The sequence below is a fragment of the Leptosomus discolor genome, chromosome 7, assembly GCF_034619465.1.
Source record: "Leptosomus discolor isolate bLepDis1 chromosome 7, bLepDis1.hap2, whole genome shotgun sequence".
Lineage (NCBI taxonomy): Eukaryota > Metazoa > Chordata > Aves > Leptosomiformes > Leptosomidae > Leptosomus > Leptosomus discolor.
The window spans coordinates 24,245,243-24,264,168 of NC_141397.1; the positions used below are offsets into that span (position 1 = coordinate 24,245,243).

The 18,926-nt window shown below is 37.4% G+C and overlaps 1 protein-coding gene across 1 annotated transcript in view; it reads left to right on the forward strand.

Annotated features, from left to right (window-relative positions):
• FBXL2 (F-box and leucine rich repeat protein 2) overlaps window positions 1-18,926 on the forward strand; it is a 71,620-nt gene that overhangs the window by 42,416 nt on the left and 10,278 nt on the right. The window contains exons 3-10 of the mRNA XM_086467883.1: window positions 4,641-4,695; window positions 6,294-6,368; window positions 10,656-10,750; window positions 13,823-13,891; window positions 13,979-14,074; window positions 14,383-14,509; window positions 14,706-14,780; window positions 18,143-18,273. Of these exons, the coding sequence (XP_086324009.1) occupies window positions 4,641-4,695; window positions 6,294-6,368; window positions 10,656-10,750; window positions 13,823-13,891; window positions 13,979-14,074; window positions 14,383-14,509; window positions 14,706-14,780; window positions 18,143-18,273 (723 nt within the window). The remainder of the gene's footprint in view (window positions 1-4,640; window positions 4,696-6,293; window positions 6,369-10,655; window positions 10,751-13,822; window positions 13,892-13,978; window positions 14,075-14,382; window positions 14,510-14,705; window positions 14,781-18,142; window positions 18,274-18,926) is intronic.

The window sequence follows — 18,926 nt, forward strand, 5'->3', positions numbered from 1 at the left end:
AACATATAGTATTGTATCAAAATACTTAAAATGAGTAATTGCCAGGCCATTACTGCAAAAGCTTGTTCCTTATGTGATCAAATTTGGAAAGGCCTTAGAGGCGAGAGAGAAGCAGTTTGACTCTTGCACAGTTTGATTTCTCACTCTGTAGGTGGTACACTGTACAGTGCTGGGGTTTTGAGAAATAGCTGTTTCTTTCCATGGCTCCATGGGGAGGGAAACAAAATATTAGGAGTCAGCCATCTCTGTGTTTGGAAAGACACAGAACAGTCTGTTTATCGCACACGGGAATAATGAAGCATGTGTGGAAATATATGGGAAGATGAGATTGTAGATCATCACTTCTTGCAGTTGGCAGGACCATATAAATTGCAGTGAAAATGCCTTAAAAAGGTGACTGAGGAGGTCTGTGGCCCACTTATGCTGAGTTTTGGTGTGTCTTGGGTATCAAGGAAATTTCAGAAGACTGGAGGAGTGTGAATCCTGACTGCAACACTTTTAACTAGGCAAGGGAGAGATGACCAGAAATCTCAGCCTCACATTCAGTATGCAGTAGAAAAACTCACCATAGATTGTTTGACAGAAAGTTGAGAGAGAGGAATGTAACTGACAGTTGTTGTGGTTTTCTGGAAAATAAGTGATTGGACAATATAATTCTTCGAGATTAAGCAATTGGTTGGGTTTACCAACCAAAATGACATGTTTCTACTGAGGCGTTTGACTTTATCATTTGACCTTTTCATTTTAAAAAGTAGCACTTTGTGTGTGCAGTATATCAGTGCATGTTAAAGGGATTCAGGATTGGTTAACAGTTGTTGCAGCAATTCACAGGTAGGGCTTTAATGCTTTGGAAATCGCTGCTTCAGAAGTCATAGTAAGTTACAGATGACACAAAAAGAACTGTAATGGTAAACTACTTTGAAGGCAAGGCACTCCTAAGGAAGTCCGAATAACATGCTAAATTGGAGTGTGTTCAAACAAGATTAATTTTACAGATTACTTTTACGTGGATGAATTTACAAGACTAAGGAATGCTACAGAAAGAGCTGTGGCCTGGAGTGTGTACTCCCAGAAGAGGATGTGAGGGTGAAATGGGTAAGGTGTACTGTAAGATTCTTGTCTAATGCTGTGTCAGAAAGGCTGTTACAGTGGCCTGGAATGGCTCTGAAAATAGGGGTAGTGAATTCATACTTTATGTTTGTGTACAGCTTTGCTGATACTAATAAATTTTTTTAATGCTGCTCATGCTTCTGATGTCTACATTTGAAGAAACATACTGGAAAAATAAAGAATGTGCAGAGAAAATGAGATTTAAACAACTAAAAAGATTGTTGAAAAGAAGAATTAAATGTGACGTGATAAGTGGCTTTAAAACTCGATGAGGAGAAAGTACTAACTGTTAAAGCACTCTATAATTTGGTGAAGAAAAGTAGAAAAAAATCATAAAGCTGTAAGTCAGACATTCACCTTGGAAATAAGGCAAACATTTTAACAGAGTGATTAACCAGTGGAACAAACTACCAGAGAAGGTGGTGATTTTCCATCTCTTGGCTTTCAAATCAAGAATAGATCCTTTTCTGGAAGTTAGGCTGTAGTCAAATACAAGCTTACCATAAAGGAGTTGAGAAACTGTGAGCTTGTAGAGCCCTCCGTGCCTTTCGCATGAAGCTCACGCGTGCTTCAGTGGCTGTAACGTTGAAAGATCTCCAAGGCCAAACTCATGAGGCGTGTGTCCAGAGTGGTACGTGCCTAGGGATGAGAAGTCTTGAACAGCTCCGATTGTTGGTAAGTGAGTTCTTCTTGAGCTCGATCCAGGATAACTATGGAGAATTTAATAGCTTGGGATACTGGAAAACAGAATGGATGATCCTAGACTTTACTGTGGATCTATTAACTTGATTTCCAGTTTCCCTGTACTAATCCATGCCAAAGACTTAAGTGGAAATTAATCCTGCTGCTGGCTGCATTAGCTTCCCTCTATGTAGTTATGGTCATTGAGGACAGAAGTGCTATACAACCATCAGCTGCCCTACTCGATAGTTTTTTCCACTTTTTAAAATTACAACTGCCTGCTGACATAGTCCTTCACCCTAAGCACCAGACAATGTCATTCTGGCACTGGCTGTGTCTGACACTGACAAATGTCTGACGCTGTCAGCGTTGCCATCTCCTTCTCAGTTTGTTGGTTGCGTTTAAAGTCTCTTAAAGGCTTTAAAGGCTTTCTAAAGACTTTAAATTACCTTAAACCTTAGAGTCTTGTGTCTTGTTGGCTAGTTTCCCTGACTTGTAAGTATTTTCTAGTAGTTCTGTGGGCTGCAAGTAGAGAAGCAAATATGTGTTACTGGTGCACATGTAACACTGTACTATAGAGTGTAAATAAATAGAAAAATGTGGAAAAAAACCATTTTCAAGCAAGTTGGCAAAATGACTCATCAGAATTGTAAAAGAATTTATTGGCTTCTCTTACCTATCATATTATTTAATTGAATAATAATCACTCCGATTTTACTGGGTTATAATGCATCCTAATGTTGTTGTCCGTTTTGATGGGGACAGCTTAGGCCCCCTTGCAAGAACATTTCTTCTTTAGAACAAAAATTGAAAACCTAAAAGTATCATAAATGTTTACACTTACTAAAATATTTATCCTTTTAACATTGAATGACCATGTTTTAAAAAGTCACTTCATACAGAATGGAGCAAAAATAAATACTTATTTTCTGCATTTAATTTACTTTTTAGCAGAAATCACTCATCAACGTTAGTCTCTTAACAGCAGTAAACAAACACGAAGACAGACTGCCAGACAACTCAGAGTAGTGAGGGTGTATAAAATACCCTTTCCTCAATGTCTTACAGTTTCTTCTGTTGTTTCTTATTTCAGTAGAACTTGATACATCACTTTTAAAGCATGTTATGTACTTCATTTAGGCAAGAGTGGTGTGTGATGAAATGGTTTGTCACAGCCCTTCCTTTCTTTGTCACAGATAACATAGAAATCCATCTTTTGTACTTCAGCTTCTGAAAATCTGAGATAACCCTCTGATTCTACTCATACAGTGGTGCTATCAGGAAGCTTCTACAAGCCAAGAAGCTTTTGCAGCTCTCTAGCATAACCTCCACACCCTCATCTTCTGCTGTTTGCCTCACCGTGGCGGGACTTCAGAAGAGGGTTTGTGGTGGGTCATTGGTATAAATGCTGCTCTCAAAAGAGAGAGAATGCTTTCAGTGCTTATCTGAACAGTCCAGCAATCTTGCTGTGCACATTGTGTACTTTGTGCATAGAACATTTGCTACCTTTCTTAAAGGGGGCAGACTTCAGTATGGATGTGCAAAGACAAAACAGATACTATCAAAAGCAATGTTATTACAGGGTTCTATAAATTAATTCATAGCTTCTGAGAGTGTCTGTCCTTCTGTTTGCATGGGTAGTAGTTTTTGAGAAAATGTATTACTGTACGGTGAAAAAGAGAAAGTATTTTCATGTGTTAAATGTTGGAAAACGAATATCCGAAGGGATCGTAATAAATGTCCAGACAGCTGTTATGTTTAAGAAGTACTTCCATTAACTTCCATTACATTTTTTTTGACTCTTACCACAGCTAAAAATCACCGCCCTTAAGATGCAGGCATCCATTTTGAGCTCTAGCTTCAGATTTCCCCTTGGAAAAGAGTAACCAGAATTTTACATGATTAAATTCATCATCTCTTACCAGTTGTTTGCTTTTCAGTGTTAACATCTCTCTGTAAGATGAAATTGTTATTATTACTGTTCATAGTTTCGATGACTGAAAAAGATCATTGGTAAGCAGGTAACAGTTTATAAGTGAATTACAGTAACATCGTTCATATATTTCGTATTTTTCATTCTCTGTAACAAAATTATTTTGGAATATGATGTAATTTTGTGCTTAAGCTAATGATTTTTTTTTTTTGACAACATCTTTTGAACCAATTTCATTGTTGTTTGGAAATGGTATTTAGCAAATTTAATTCTGATGTTGAAAAACTCAGGAAACTATTAAGAGTTATCTACCTTGAGGAATTGGTTCTGTGATCAGAATAGTAATGCTAAATTTTCAATTGTAGTTGTTTCTTGTAGAGTAAATTAAAAAAAGATACTCTGATAGAGTTGGTAGTCACTGTGAAACCCCTTTAGAAATTTGGGTCATCATTCTTTGTGTTAGTACTTAGATTCTTGAACTTGGGTATATCTATGTGTTGTTTTCCATTTCTTACTCTTCACCAGCCTCTGAAATCTTCACCTGTATTTGTGTAAGTTATTTCTTTAATTGTAGCACAATTAAAGGTATAGAAGCTAGTTTCTTTGAATTAAAAAGAAGGATAACTTACCATTCGTACGTGTTTGGGTAGTAAGGAGGGGGAAACAGAAAATAGATTTTTCAGAAGCAGCACTTGCTGGTTCTAATGTGTTGGTGTTGGCTGTCTTTAGATGATAGCTGCAATATTATTCCTTAAGTCTCAATAAGCAAAGTAATTGGGTAAAACATGCATATTTCATTTAACTTGATTCTTGTGTAACTGGTGTCTCTCCATAGAACTACAGAACTGTGAATCCATGTATTAGTCTGAATTTATAATAAAACATTTTAATTGTTGTTCTTTTCCTTTCTTCCTAGAATATTTTCTTTCTTGGACATAGTTACTTTGTGTCGATGTGCACAAGTTTCCAAGGTATGTTTTTCTGATGGAGTTTTTTGTTGTTCTCTGGGATGTTATTCTCTTAATTATATGCAAATCACAGGCTTTAGGGCAATCTGCTTCCTGTAAAAAAAAAAAAAAAAAAAAACCAAAAAAACCCCAAACCAAACAAACAAACCAACCAACCCCAAACCCAAAACACACAAAAAAAACAAACAAAAAAACCCCACAAAAAACCAAAACAGTTCTCAGTCTCTTTATTTATTAAAACAAATAAACAGTGGGTTCAGTTTTGCATTCAGGTGTGGACTTAGTTGCTATGTACTGGACTTCTGTTTAAAGGCTACGGAAAAGATATCCAGTTGGGTATGCTCTGTATCTGGAGAAAGGATTAAGCTCAGTTTGGCATGATGGCATTTGCTTTTTATAAAGCATGTGGCTGTGTAACACTATTTTTCAGATGCATTTTCTGCTTAAAATTCCATGTAGTTCAGTTAATGTACACCATGTGTCTGAGAAGTACATCCATCATTTGCTTGCCAAGTACAAAAGGTGTTAAGTAGATGGACTAATAGTAAAGGAAAAAGGCACACAGAAGATAATAGAGAAAGCATGCTAAGTAAGCTTTTATGTTTAGCTTGCTTTTTTTTTTTCTGAATTGAAATGAATAATACTCTGTTCCTACGTCAAGTGTGTACAATGAAGTGTATTCTTATACAACATGAATGAACTTTTTCATTTTGTGCTTTTCTTCCTTTTCTTAATGAGGATTGGGTTTTGGTTTGTGGAGTTTTTCGTTTTATTGGGGTTTTCTTGTTTGTTTCTTTTAATGTATGATTAAGTGTGTAACTATTTCATTCCTACACCCGTATCACCCTGGCCTGCAACTTCAGTAAGTTTTGTGAGTCAACTGACATCAGATTTCGTTAGAACTTTCAGCTAAAGCCTAGAAAACAGTGGAAGAAAACCAGACTGAATAAGTTGTATTTTTCTCTCAGAACTGTTTGTGATTTGGATGCGGTATTCTTTTTTCCATTTTTCTAATTATATTTATGTTTCTCTGGCTTTTTTAATTTTGTTTTACTTTGAACAACTGTTGCTTCAACAGTGAAGGACAAATTCTCAAACACATACATGTAACTTAGCACGTGTAGAGGAAAGGCCAGATCTGAACAGTGGAAAGTCAGCAGTTTCCTGAAAGATTTCTGTTCGTCTCAGAAGCAGTAACTAGTGAGGTTGAGGAACTGTGGTTTTATTGGGAGGAGTCTCATCTGCAGCTACTTTTCTCCATATATATCTAGCAAAAGTAACTTACTAGGCAAATTTAGAAAAGCTTTTAAAAAAAGTTGAGCGTTAAATGTGTCCATGTACAAACTTTACATTTAATTTCTTGCTTTTGTGTAAATTAGCCTTTGGAGGGTAACCCATGTAGTAGATATGAAATTCGTTTCCACAAATTCTATGTTTTTGACTAGTTAATATTGTATGACTACTAATATCTACAGTTATATTTCTTTTTTTAAAAGAAATGTTGCCTGTAATTGTATTGTTTGTTACGTTTGATTTGCTGAGAGGAAAATGAAGGGAGCAGGTAGTGGAGGTAATAAACTAACTGGTTTTGTTTTCTGTAGGCATGGAATGTTTTAGCTCTGGATGGAAGCAATTGGCAAAGAATAGACCTTTTTAACTTTCAGACGGATATAGAGGTTAGTGTCTTCGTGGGTTTTTTCATTCCTATGGTGATGTTTAAGAGCATAGCCCATTTTGGGTATCCCATAGACTGTGCTTACGTTCACATGTTCTAAAGAATAAAGTTCAAGATAATAATACCGTGAAGGAGCAAGTGGAAAAGAATGCTGTATGTTTACACTGAATGAGTGTTTCAATTTTAGTTGCCAGCTCTGTATCAGATAATTTGCATATATCATATACATATAGGGCTCTAGAAATTCAAAGCTGCTCATTTCCAGGGACTAAAGGTATAAATGGTGAGATCCTTCAGAATTGCTTTCACTATCTAGAAGATAATCTTGTTTTGTTCTGGCCCCAAGTCTCTCTGTGAGGGTGCCATCTAGTGCTGAAAGCTCTGACACTTGGCTACAGGACTTGCGGATTGAAACAGTAAAATGCTGAACAACTTTTCTTACCGCTGACTGGCCTAGATTTGATTTGGTGTGTGATTACCGTTTTATGAACATTTGTTTTATAAGATTTGAACCTTGCCTGAAATGCAGATAAATGTGGATTAAAGTCCTTTTCAGCATATAATGAAAGGATTAGGGCAGTCTCGTCTTCCATAGAAAGACACGTCTGCATTAATGCTATCACGGATGTGAATAACAATAAAATATGACATCTGAAAATTAAGACAAAAATCTATGGGGAAATGCAATTCCTTAATTGAATCTGAACTGGTTTATTATTTGCTGTTTGATGATACAAATTAAATTTAGAATACAGTAATGAGTTCTGGATTTTATGTTTTAGCTTCTTAGTTGCATGAATAAAATCCAGATGGATTTCATTTGCATATTTTGCTAACCATGGTTCAAACTATTCCTAAAGCTTTACAGTAATATATAGGATAAATTTTTTTTCACCACTCTTAAAATTTTATTGCAAACTTCTCTGCTATACTGATGTTAAAAATTAGGATCTTACAGAGGTAGAGGAGAGATTTTGACATCTGCATCTAAATGTGTCTAAGAAGACTTGGAACTTTCGTGTCATCTTTTCAGTTGCCTTTAAAAAAGCTTCGATTTTTCATTTGCTAAGAAATAATAACGAAAACCCCACAGGTCTGTGGTCCTTCTGTTGGTAGGCCTTTTCTGTGTCTGAAATCTTTCTGCTATTCAGAAACACAGTGTTGGATTTTTATGTTTTCAATATGTTTGTCTTACGTTGTATCTAGTGGTGTTGCCCTTTGACATCCTATGGTTTTAGCATGGGATTCAGGAGAAGGAATGAAATTAAGTTATGATCCTCTTTTGCTATAAGAAGCTATTGTGGTTTGGAGCAATTCAGTTACTTTGGTATATTATATTTAAGTACATTTGTAATATATAATCCTTAAATTTATTAATAAGAATATGTTAAACCAGCAATTATTACATAAAGCAGTTTTAAAGGAGATACACTTTCACATTTGGTGTCTAAGAACTGAGAACTTTTTTTTTCTTCAGCTGTTTTAGTAATATATTTTTTTGCCAATAGATTTAGGACAGGTAAAAGCTGCTAATTGTATTTGGCAACTTTTTGCTCAGTTGGACGTTGTACTGCTTGGTGATGTTTCACCTAGCAGCAAGCACTACTTGATCTGAGACTATCAAATAATGAAAAATCAGGTTTTGTGAAATTTTCTGTATTTAAGACCTCATGTGGTAGAGAATAAATTGAGGGGGAAAAATATAAAGAAAAACTGTTTCTTTGCTATCACAAAGATGTGTGAAGATCTTCTTGAAATGAAATGTTGTCACGGGTTGAGGCTAGGCCGGCCACTAATAAATGATAGACACTCTCTATTAACCCCAAAAGGGAGGGAAAAGGAGAGAGAGAACAAGGGAGAAAGACTTTACCGTTTGGAAAAGAAAACTAAAACAGCTTTAATGAAACAATAATGATAAAAGAAAAGATAATAATAAGAATAAGGAAATAATGAAATATATACAAAATGTACAAATATATACAACTAGATACAAAACCAACACTGAACCCAACTCCCCCCACCCCGATGACTATATGTCACCAGCACACTGCAGGGCTGGCACTGGGGCAGCCCCAAGCTGGACTCGGCAGCAGACAGGGACAGGATGCAGGAGCTGGACTCAGGCACTGGATTCAGGGATGCACGGATCGGGATCGATGACAGAAGAACAGACAGAGCTCTCCTCAGATGTCGGCCATCAAAGAAGAGAGAGAGACCCTCCTGATCCCTCAGCTTTATACTGAATATGACGCGTATGGGATGGAATACTCTGTTGGTCAGGTTGGGGTCACCTGTCCGGTTCGCTCCTCCCTGCAGGTGCGGCCTTTTACGGGCTTGTGACCCTTTTCACTCCCGGCACCCCAACACTGAGTACAAGATTTAGCAGTGACCTTGGTCGCTATAAGAACAGTACAAGCAAGGGCCTCTCAGCATCCCATTCCTTGGTACGAACTATAAACATCAGGCCTTATCACTGCTAGAGGCAGTCACTGTCTGGAAAAACATGCTGCTGATTCAGAAAGTGCAGTTAGTTAGAGGAGACTTAACTGAAAAGTTAAAGCACTAAAACAGAATTAGTTCTGGTTTAGCCCAAACCAGGACAAATGTGTCTTAGGATATCTTGGTATGTGAAACCAAATGTAAGCTGGGGTAATTTGAAGAACTAGTTTTTTAAGTGACATTGAATTATTCAAACAGCTAAACACATCTGAATGCGCTTAAGTTGTCTGTTTGAATATGCTGTTTGTTGGGTTTTTTACACGCTTAAAGAAACAAATGGGTTTGGGAAAACTTATGTCATTATTTCTGTTTTGAGTAGTGCATTAGGGTTTGGCTTTTTTCTGCAATGCAGATTGAACTTGCATTATATGGTATTCGTTGAAGACTTTATCCTTACAGTAAAGGTATTTGATCTGCTGAGAAGTAATTGCCAAATTCGAAAGCTTTAAAAAAAGACATTTTGTTTGTATGATTGTCAGTTTGTTTATTTGTTTTGGTGTAAATTCTTACAAGAGATCAGATAAATAATGTTACTTATGGACTAAGAAACAAGCTCTGATTGGAAAATACTTTCACATAGTGCTAGCCAGGACTTTGGTATCAGAGGTGAACAACAAAATGTAAGAAACATTTTCCTGTTTCAGTAAAATTGTTACCATCCTGTATAGAGAAGAAAACAAACAAACAAAAAATCCACTGACCTGTAATTTTATAGGTATTCCTTCTTTAAAACAAAAAAAAAAAAAAAAAAGAGAAGAAAATAAAAGGTGCTGTTAGCTATTAGTCCTGTATGTTAAATGATCAGTGTTGATTTCTTTTACCTTACCTCCCTAAAATTAGTCAATTTTTGCAGTGGCCATCTGCTTTTTGCTATCTTGTTTTTCCTACCGAAAAAAGAAAAAAAAAAGGGAAAGGAAAAAAAAAGGTATACATGTAGTTTAAAAAACATTATTGTATAATGCTACTTTCAGATTGAATATTAGAAGTACGGTGCCATTCTGCTTACTCCTAACGTATAGCGAAACATGCTTTCAGGATATAAATAGAAAGCATTTTGTAGCAATGACGTGGGGTCAAGTAGGAAGTTTTGTTTGTAAGCTGTCCCTCGGCTTTTGACAGATGACGAGGCATGAAGTCTGTAAGCTTCACAGTGTGGTAAGTTCTTTGGCATTCCCAAGTGTTAGGCACAGACACCCAAATTTATATGATGTTGAAGACTGGCAAGGGGGCTCCGGGAAATCTTCTGGAAGCAACTGAAGTGGCTGCTCCCACCAAGGTGTTTGGCACTTTTCGGTTGCAGAGGTAACCATTCCTGTAGCAGGGATGGGAAAACAGGACTTACCAGAGGCTGCAGTTCAGCTTGCCTAAGCACGTCTTCGTGGACAGTGTATGCTTGCATGCTGTAGCAGTAACTGAGATCCCTGAGGAACGGGTATGCCTCCCATTCCATCTCTGGGGCAGTTCTTCAGGCTTCCTACATATCTGACAAAACTTGAAGATCATTTTAGCAGACCTAATGGGTAGGTTTTGCTGAGACAAGAATTTGAGCCATGTGTGATAGACTGAAAAGAAGGAAGAGAGAAATAAACATTGAATTGAATAGTACTTCAATGTGAGTGGAGATTTTCAACAGGTAACTATTTTTGCTTAAAGTAGCAAAAGAAATTCAAAAAGGTGTAGTTCTGGTGGGGTATAGCTGGGGCTGGTCTTCACTCCTGGCATTTTTAATTTGGTTGGAATGTCACGTCAGAATAAAACTCAACAGAATCTTCCTTTTATTTGGTTTAAGGGTCGTGTTGTGGAAAATATATCGAAACGGTGTGGTGGCTTCCTGAGACAACTTAGTCTGAGAGGATGTCTTGGTGTTGGAGACTCCTCCTTAAAGTAAGTAAAGTCCTAGATTGACCCATCACTTATTTCCTAATGGCTGGACCAAAAGCAGTTATTATTACATTTGTTTGGATTTCTAAATACTGACTAATAACCAAAATGGGATACTTAATTAAGTACTAAGTACCTTAATAATGACTAAATGAGATGTCAGTTTGAGATCAAAGGATAGCTACTGTTATTTTCTGGAAATCAACTGAGAAGTGAGAACTGTGCTTTTCAGAAATGAGTCTTTTTCTTTCATTTGTATTATGTTGATACCTTTCAATTTTCAAGCAGTTAAAATGTTTCCAGATGTATAGTCTGGTGTCCCACAATATTAATTTCATCAAGTTTAGTAGTCAGTCAGTTTATAGTTTATCTTCTCGTCTGGACAAGAGGTGACCCAAGCAATGGGAGGAGGAGTAAAGACTGATACGATTTGAGTGTCCCCTTCAAAACTGGGGAAGGCCTGGGATTCTCTTCTTCCTCTAATACAAGAACAGGCAGGCAACAGGAACATCTCGGGAGTCTCTAAACAGAGACAGTGGCCTTTCTTTACAGAGTGTATAAATTGAACTGTGCAGTTTGTTCCCATTTGAATCCATATAAGCTTTTTCTATATGCAAAGTGTTTAGCTAGATTCCTCTATGGATATTTCTCTGAGTATTTAAATGCAAATATCCTACCTCCAGCTGAAGGGTCCTTAAGCCACAAGTACTTTTAGGCTCAAAGAATACTTTGAGGAAGCCTTGGGGTATGGCTGCTTGCAGTTATGCTTTCCTCTGCTGTCACGGGAAGCTGGGCTGGGTGGTGTTCAGTTTGACGTATTGTGGCTGTTCTTAGGTGGAAAATAGAAGCACAAAGATTTTGTTAAGCACTGGGCATTAAGTTAGTGTCTTGTGACCTTTAGCTCTTTCTAAAATTTACAAGTAAGTCTAATTTACTGACTCTTGTCTCCAGAGTAAATTCATCCAGCAACTAGTTAAGCAATAGATTGCTTTAGTGACCCAAACGGGCATCCTAGCTTCAGACCTGAAGATTTCCCCAGACCTTTTCTGGCCACTAGGCTGTCTCCCTAACTGCTCTGTGGTGTGTCCCCACCTTCAGGCACTCTTGCCTCCTCAGGGGAGGGTGTGTATTACTACCATCTCCCAGATTACTGGCAACTGCTGTCGAAAAAGAGGTACACCCAACCAGAGTTAACTTTCTGCAATGCTCCTCCAAGTTCCCAGAGCATTCATGCAGATGGTCCCTGTGTCCCCAGTAGGGAAGGCAACAGCAGAAGTGGAGGAGAAGGGGAAGGCAGGCTCTGAAAGACATAGCAACTACCTTGGGGAGGAGGCAGCAGGGAGGGCAATGGGAAGAGTGTAGGAAGAAAGAGTCAGGACAGTAGGTGACAGTTTTCCCCCCAGTAACTCCATTTTCACATTTGGTTTAGGCTTCCAGCTGTGCGTTTCAAGACACTAAGACTAGGGGACTGCAGCGAGGGCTGTGATAGGACCAAAAATTTAGGTGGGTTCAGGTATTACTGGCAGGGAGAAGGATATTTTAAAATTCTATATTTAATAAACAGAATAAGTACACAGATAGTCCAACATGTAGCATGTGTACATTGTAGGGATGATACAGCTAGTCATGCTAGCTGGTAATAGTGTTGCCAGTATTCACGCGTGCATCCCTAACAACTAACTGGTGCAGATGGTGGTGTCTAAGACACTTTAGGAAAGAAGATGGTTCACCTTTGAAATATAAGCAGATTATATTGAGATAACAAGTGAATGATGAATGCAAGAGCTTTAAGACGTTCAAAACGTTAGCATGAGAAAGGTGGCGTTGATTTTCAGATATTTGTTCTGAAAGCAACTTTTCCTATCTGGCTTTTTGTGTTGAGTTGTTTCCATATCCATTAGTTTTGTGGGCGATGGTAATTTCTCTCTTTATCCTTCTTCTACATCAACTTTTGTTTAAAAATAGCCAATTATCGAAGTAAGTATTGTCCCTGTAAATACGGAATGTTTGTGGCAGCTTTGTCAGGACATGCCCCATGCTTGAGTCTCAGAGGCAAGGTTTGCTGGTCCTCCAGAGTGTAGCGTCTTTCCAAGTGATTTGGAGAGTGTCTCAATTGTAAATCCTCCTCCAGTACATGAATGTTGGAATAGCTGTTTTGAGAATTCAAGTGGAAACTCTCATCAGTATAACTGCTTGCTGGGTTTTTTTCCATTGTTTTCAATCCACACTGGAGAGCCAGGAAGTTGTTACCAGCTGAATGTGTAGTCGGATCTGTTAACCACGGCAAGCCTCCAGACAAAACTGTTTTTGTGTGTTTCCTCCACCCCTGCCAATAAAATCCATGCAGTTGGGGGAAACATGGGCATAAAAACAGTGTTCTGAAATGCAACGCAGCTGTAAATATTACTCTCCAGAGATGAAAAGAAAGTTTATGTATTTCTTCTTGGTAATTAGTATAATGATACATACAGGCTTTTAGCAGTATAATAGCTCCAATCATCCTTAGAGTTCATACCCAGTAGTGCACACAGATGCATTTTAATTTTTAAAATCATAAATAACTAGTTTGCAACCCACAGGGCTTCCCATTGGTAGTTCCCACTTCTGTATTCTGCAAGGTACATTGCTTTTCATTTGATGTGGGAGCGAGCTCCTTAATAACACCTACGAAGGCTTCAGTATTGAGATATGCAGAAACTCTCCCCAGCAGCTTAATATTTAACTGCTGTGATATTTAAACCTTTCTGTTTATGCCTTTAATGTTTTTAGTTAAGGCATTTGAAGCAAGTTGGTCCTGGCTTATATGTGACAGAAATAAACACCTGGCTCAGAGGTATTTGAGAGAGGAACAGCACTGAGTTTCAGGAGTCACCTAAGACAGAAACTTGCAATAGCAAAAGGAAGAAGCAGCCACTGAGACAGTTGTATTTCAGGTGTACTTTGTAATTACTCTGTGACTTGAAGATGAAGCTTTTTGACAGAGATGGAAGGAGGCAGGGGCCAGAGCGCGCTCGGGTGACTGTATTACAGCTCGTGCCATTGTATTGACTGTCCAGCTTTTTGTTGCTGTTTTAGGACCTTTGCGCAGAACTGCAGAAACATCGAACACTTAAATCTAAATGGATGCACAAAAATCACTGACAGGTAAGTCAAAGAGGTTTTTTGTTTGATGGGAAAACTTGGAAAAAGAAGTAGCTGAAGGTATTTTTAGTGTGTCTTGCTGTTTTGCAGCACGTGTTACAGTCTTAGCAGATTCTGTTCCAAGCTGAAACATCTGGATCTGACATCTTGCGTAGCCATCACAAACAGCTCTTTGAAAGGCTTAAGGTAAGAAGACTCAGAGTTTTGTGGTTAAAGAAAAGCATTTAAAGAGCTGTTCAACCTTTAATAAAGTTAAAAAAATCAGTGCTGAACCTTAACACCGTGTATCAGCACTGACGGTATCCTGTATCTAGGACTTCTTGGGTGTAGACTATGATGTTTGTGTGTGGTCTTTTCTCATGACTTTTCTGTGGAGGCCTGGCACAGTCCACTGGCTATCATTAATTTCTAACAGTGTGTTTAATTTGGGTTTCCCACTGTTATGACTATTTGAAGGCTGGATTTAACTTTATGTATTTTTTTAATTCTCCCAGTGAGGGTTGCAGAAATCTGGAACATTTGAATCTTTCCTGGTGTGATCAGATTACGAAGGATGGTATTGAAGCACTGGTGAAAGGGTGTAGTGGACTAAAAGCTCTATTTCTTAGAGGTTGCACACAGGTACATAACTGCTTGGGTGATCCTTTTAGGAATAAAATTTTATTTTGGGTTTTTGAAATCTCCATGAAGTAAAAAATACCAGTTTTGTTATAGTGTTTTGTTCAGTATTACAAGATGTGTACATACTTTGGGCTGTTTTGCTGTGCTTTTAATTTCTTGTTTCTTTTCCTATGTCCGATTTAATTGCTAAATACAGTTAGAAGATGAAGCATTGAAACACATTCAAAATCACTGTCATGAACTTGTAATCCTGAATTTGCAATCCTGTACAGTAAGTATTTGAAGCTTTAAAAGATACATTCTCTAAAAATCATAAACCATTTTTGAATGCTAATGAATTGATCTGCTACACACTTAAATAATTCAAATAGTACAACTCTTCAGTTTACAGAATTTCGTGTGGAATAGAGGTCTTAAATGAGCTGGCTGTTTCTACAGCTGAGTGTGGATTTGGAGCGCTGGGTCTTTTTTTCTTTTTTCCCTTATTACATTTTTTAACTGTAGTAAGCTCTAGAGCAAGAATTAACTGCATTCATTCAAACCTCATGCGCTAAACCATGCAGTTTTACAGATGTAGTTCTTGTTCTCCCATCCGTTAAGGTCTAACATTTTGGTCTATTCATAATTTCAAGGTTCCTAATTGAGCAGAAGCAATATTCTGGGCTACATAATTAAGAGTAAAATGTAATGGCATTATAACTGAAGAAGACTTGGAACCATCCAGGTAGCAGGAAAAGGGCATGCTTTTTCAATAGTAATGGAAGAACACATTGATTTGTAACGAAATGGCTGGGAATCATTCATGTACTTGTAATTCTACTTAGAGAGTACACAAAAATCAGATTTGCTGTATTTTGTGTTTGCTTTTTTGTTGTTTCTGATGTGACTTTAGGAATGGGAAAGATCTCCTTTTAGATTTTAAATGTATTGAATTCATTCTTTGCTGTAAATAAGCCTTAGAAAATATTGAAACAAATTAGAATTTCAGTGTTTCAATCATGGGAACTTGAATAATGAAGGTAGGTTTTTGCTTTTGGAAAGTTTTCCACAGATTTATTCTAGAAGGCATCGTAAAATCTGCTTGGGCTAGAACTTTAAAATCTGTTTTACACGTTGTTCCTGAATGAATGTGGCATGGGACCATTTTTTATTAAGATTGGATGAAAATTTTTGGACTTTAATAGAGTTCCTTAAAGTGTTGAACATTTTGGAGTGTTAGGGATTATTAGGTTACACGAAAAATTGCAGAAATAAGAACAATATGAACACAAAGCTTGACCTTCCATGAGCCAGATGTTTAGTGAGAGAGAAAATTTTCAGATTTTTCCATCTGAATGTAGGGGCCCACTAAAGTTGGGCCCCTAAAGATAACAGGAATGAAAGGAAGTTTCTTCTTTTGGTCAGACCCACACTTCAAGACAGTATGTAATTTCCTCCCCTTTCACTCTTCCTTTTGCTGTCCTCAAAAGTTCTTTTTCTGTTTGTGTTTTACCTGACACTAATGAGATCCACCAAGGCCAGCCTTTTCTGATTATTTTTGTGGAAGGCTTTCAGGAGGTCTGATGATAATCAACTATGATCTCTCCCGCTTAAAGGGGGCATTGGCATAGAAGGGTTCCAGAGTTTTTCCTTGGCCAGTGTGCTGCTTGTCATGTAGATATTGAGTACAAACAAAAAAACCCCTCATGAGTGGAAGTATTTTTCCCTTTTAATTTTTTGAGTTGATAGTCTGTATGTCCTACCTAGTTACGTGTGCTTTAAAGCTTTATTTCACTGGAGATGTGTCCTGCTTGCTATGGCTTGGAAGTATGCTTCCAGAAGCAGCCAGGCTCCTTTATGATCAAAGGGCTAGCACTGATTTTTACACAGCAGGTCTCCTTGCGCTTTGTATGATCCACACTTTAATTCCAGTAGCTCTCTTTTATGGACCTTGTAAAATGCCAGGCCAGCTCCAGCAGCTATGGAATGAGCTGGTACTAACTCTGGAAACTGCACATCTGAAAGGTACCATCTTTTAGAGAAAGATCTTAGAAACTGGGGACTTGCAGGCGTTTTTTGAGCACTTTTCTCTCCTGAGAAGGATGTAGGCATTGAAATCACAAGGAAGTTCAGAATGGAAAATTTTCTTACATAACTTGAGGGTTTTGTCCGTCTCCAACAGTGGAATAAAATTTACATGGTACTTACCTCCAAAATAGTTCCTTTCCGCAATAATAGTGCCATGAGTATCTCTCAAAGGAAACAAAACAGTTCCAGGAAATAATATTTTTTTGGAGAGTCAAATCCAGAAATATACGATTGATTTTTGGACTTCTAATAAAAAAAAAAGGCGCTTATCTTCTTATCTGTAGATGATGCAAATCCTTCTGGATCCACAAAAAGAAGACAAGACTTAGTTTTCTGTCTAGAATAATTTTTATTTGACAGAAAAAAATTGCAAATATAAACTTTTTATATTAAAAAATGCTAGGTTGGGGGAGGGGGCATAAGAAGATCTCCCTTTGTGCCGAGCTACTGCTATTTCTCACCCTGTTTTCATCTATGAAAGGCAATGTTTGTGGTAACAGCCTCAGAAATATGCTGTAGTAGTATTAGTGTACCTCGATCCATGGCTTATAAAAGGAATATGTATTTTCAGTTCAAAATACAGTAGAGGTCTTTGTTATTATTGGAAGAGTAATGTTAGGCCAGGAAACAAAATAACCTGTTTTGCCATGAAGGATCAGTCCTTGAGCAGAAAAGTTAAATTCTTGGAATTAGGAGTGGGAGGAGGAGGGAATGCTTTTTCCAGAATAGAAGACCTGTAAACAAAATAATATTTGCACACCCCCCCAATAACCTAGTTCCTGTTGCTATTTGGTGTGCAGCTGCATTGGGGCTTTTTCTTATAGTTCTTGTTTCAGAGAGAAAACTTTTTTATTTATATTCCAAATTTAGAGTTTCTTTTTTCAGGGTATCTAGTACAAAACAATTTTCATAAATGAAAAACCCTTTTTTGAGTTAAATCTTTCAGATAAATTCAGCTAAAAACAGCTTCATAGAGTAGGGCAAACCTGGATTTTACATTTTATCTTCTGTAAAAAATGGATATATGTAAGTGTTTAACTCTTACTTTGAAAATTATCCGAAGGTGAAGGATTTTTACCCTTGGGTCCTACTGCTCCATTGAAAAATAGGTAGGTAGGTCTCCTCCTGTCAACCTTTGAGCTCTCTTTTGCACTGTTCCTGAATGTCCATAGTCACTGGAACGAAAGACCTGAACTCTACAACATAGAAGCAGCAAGCTATTTCACATAATGACAATTAAAAAAAAAAAAAAAAAAGTGAAAATTATAAAGAAAAAGCAAAGTGAAGGAGGAAGACAACAGCAAACAACTCTCCCTCTGTGCTTCTGACTGCCTTTGAGCAGTACTCAAGATCTGTGGAAAAAGACATAGATAAGTAGGAAGTGTGTGTGATTATCTTCAGTGTTATCAATAAAGATGGTTTACTGATGGTGTTTTTTGGTTGGAAGTCCACAGGTTGCCCTGGTTATGTACAGTGTGACACTAATAGCTCAGTAATATGACTTGATTTTTGTTCTTGGCTGATTACTTGATAACGGAGTAACTTCAACCTTCTTCTGTGTTGCAGCAAATTTCAGATGAAGGCATTGTAAAAATCTGTAGAGGATGCCATAGACTTCAGTCACTCTGTGTTTCAGGCTGTAGCAACCTTACAGATGCTTCTCTCACAGCACTTGGTCTAAACTGTCCAAGGCTGAAGTGAGTATGTCATGAGCGTGTTGTGAGCATGTCATGTTTTTACTGGCCTGATGTAAGAAATTCACTTCTGAAGATAATCACCTTCTATCCACAGGTTTGATTTAGCTTTGTGTTGTTTGTGTTATCTTTGCAATTAAAACATTGTTAGAAGTACCACCTGAATATAAACTTGAGGGCTGGTCCTCTGTAGCTGGCATATGAATGTAGTCCACTGTGTAGTGGAAAACCAGGAATTAATATATTACAAAGAAAACACATTGAACCTAGCAGTTCAATTCTGTGCTTCTAGCTAAGTATTTTAGGTACTAATTACAAGCCAGAAGAAAAGAAGATATAAAGCCCGTTAATTTTGTAAAAGGTAAAAATATCTGTAGTTGTGTTGTGTCTGGTGATGTTTGTATTCTGATGTGGTTTTATGCTGTTATTTTCTTGCAAAAAAAATAGCTAAATCATACCTGAGTATTACATTTACAGTTTTTATTATAAATGTGTTTTGAATATGCTCTGCAGTACATCCCGGCTTTCTTAAACTGATACGGAGTGTGCTAATGTCTCTGCAAGCACTGAGCACTGATGTTTATGGGATGTGTTTTGACTAATAGGGGCTCATCAGTTAAAAATAACATAAACTCTTACATTGGTGTAATTTGTGC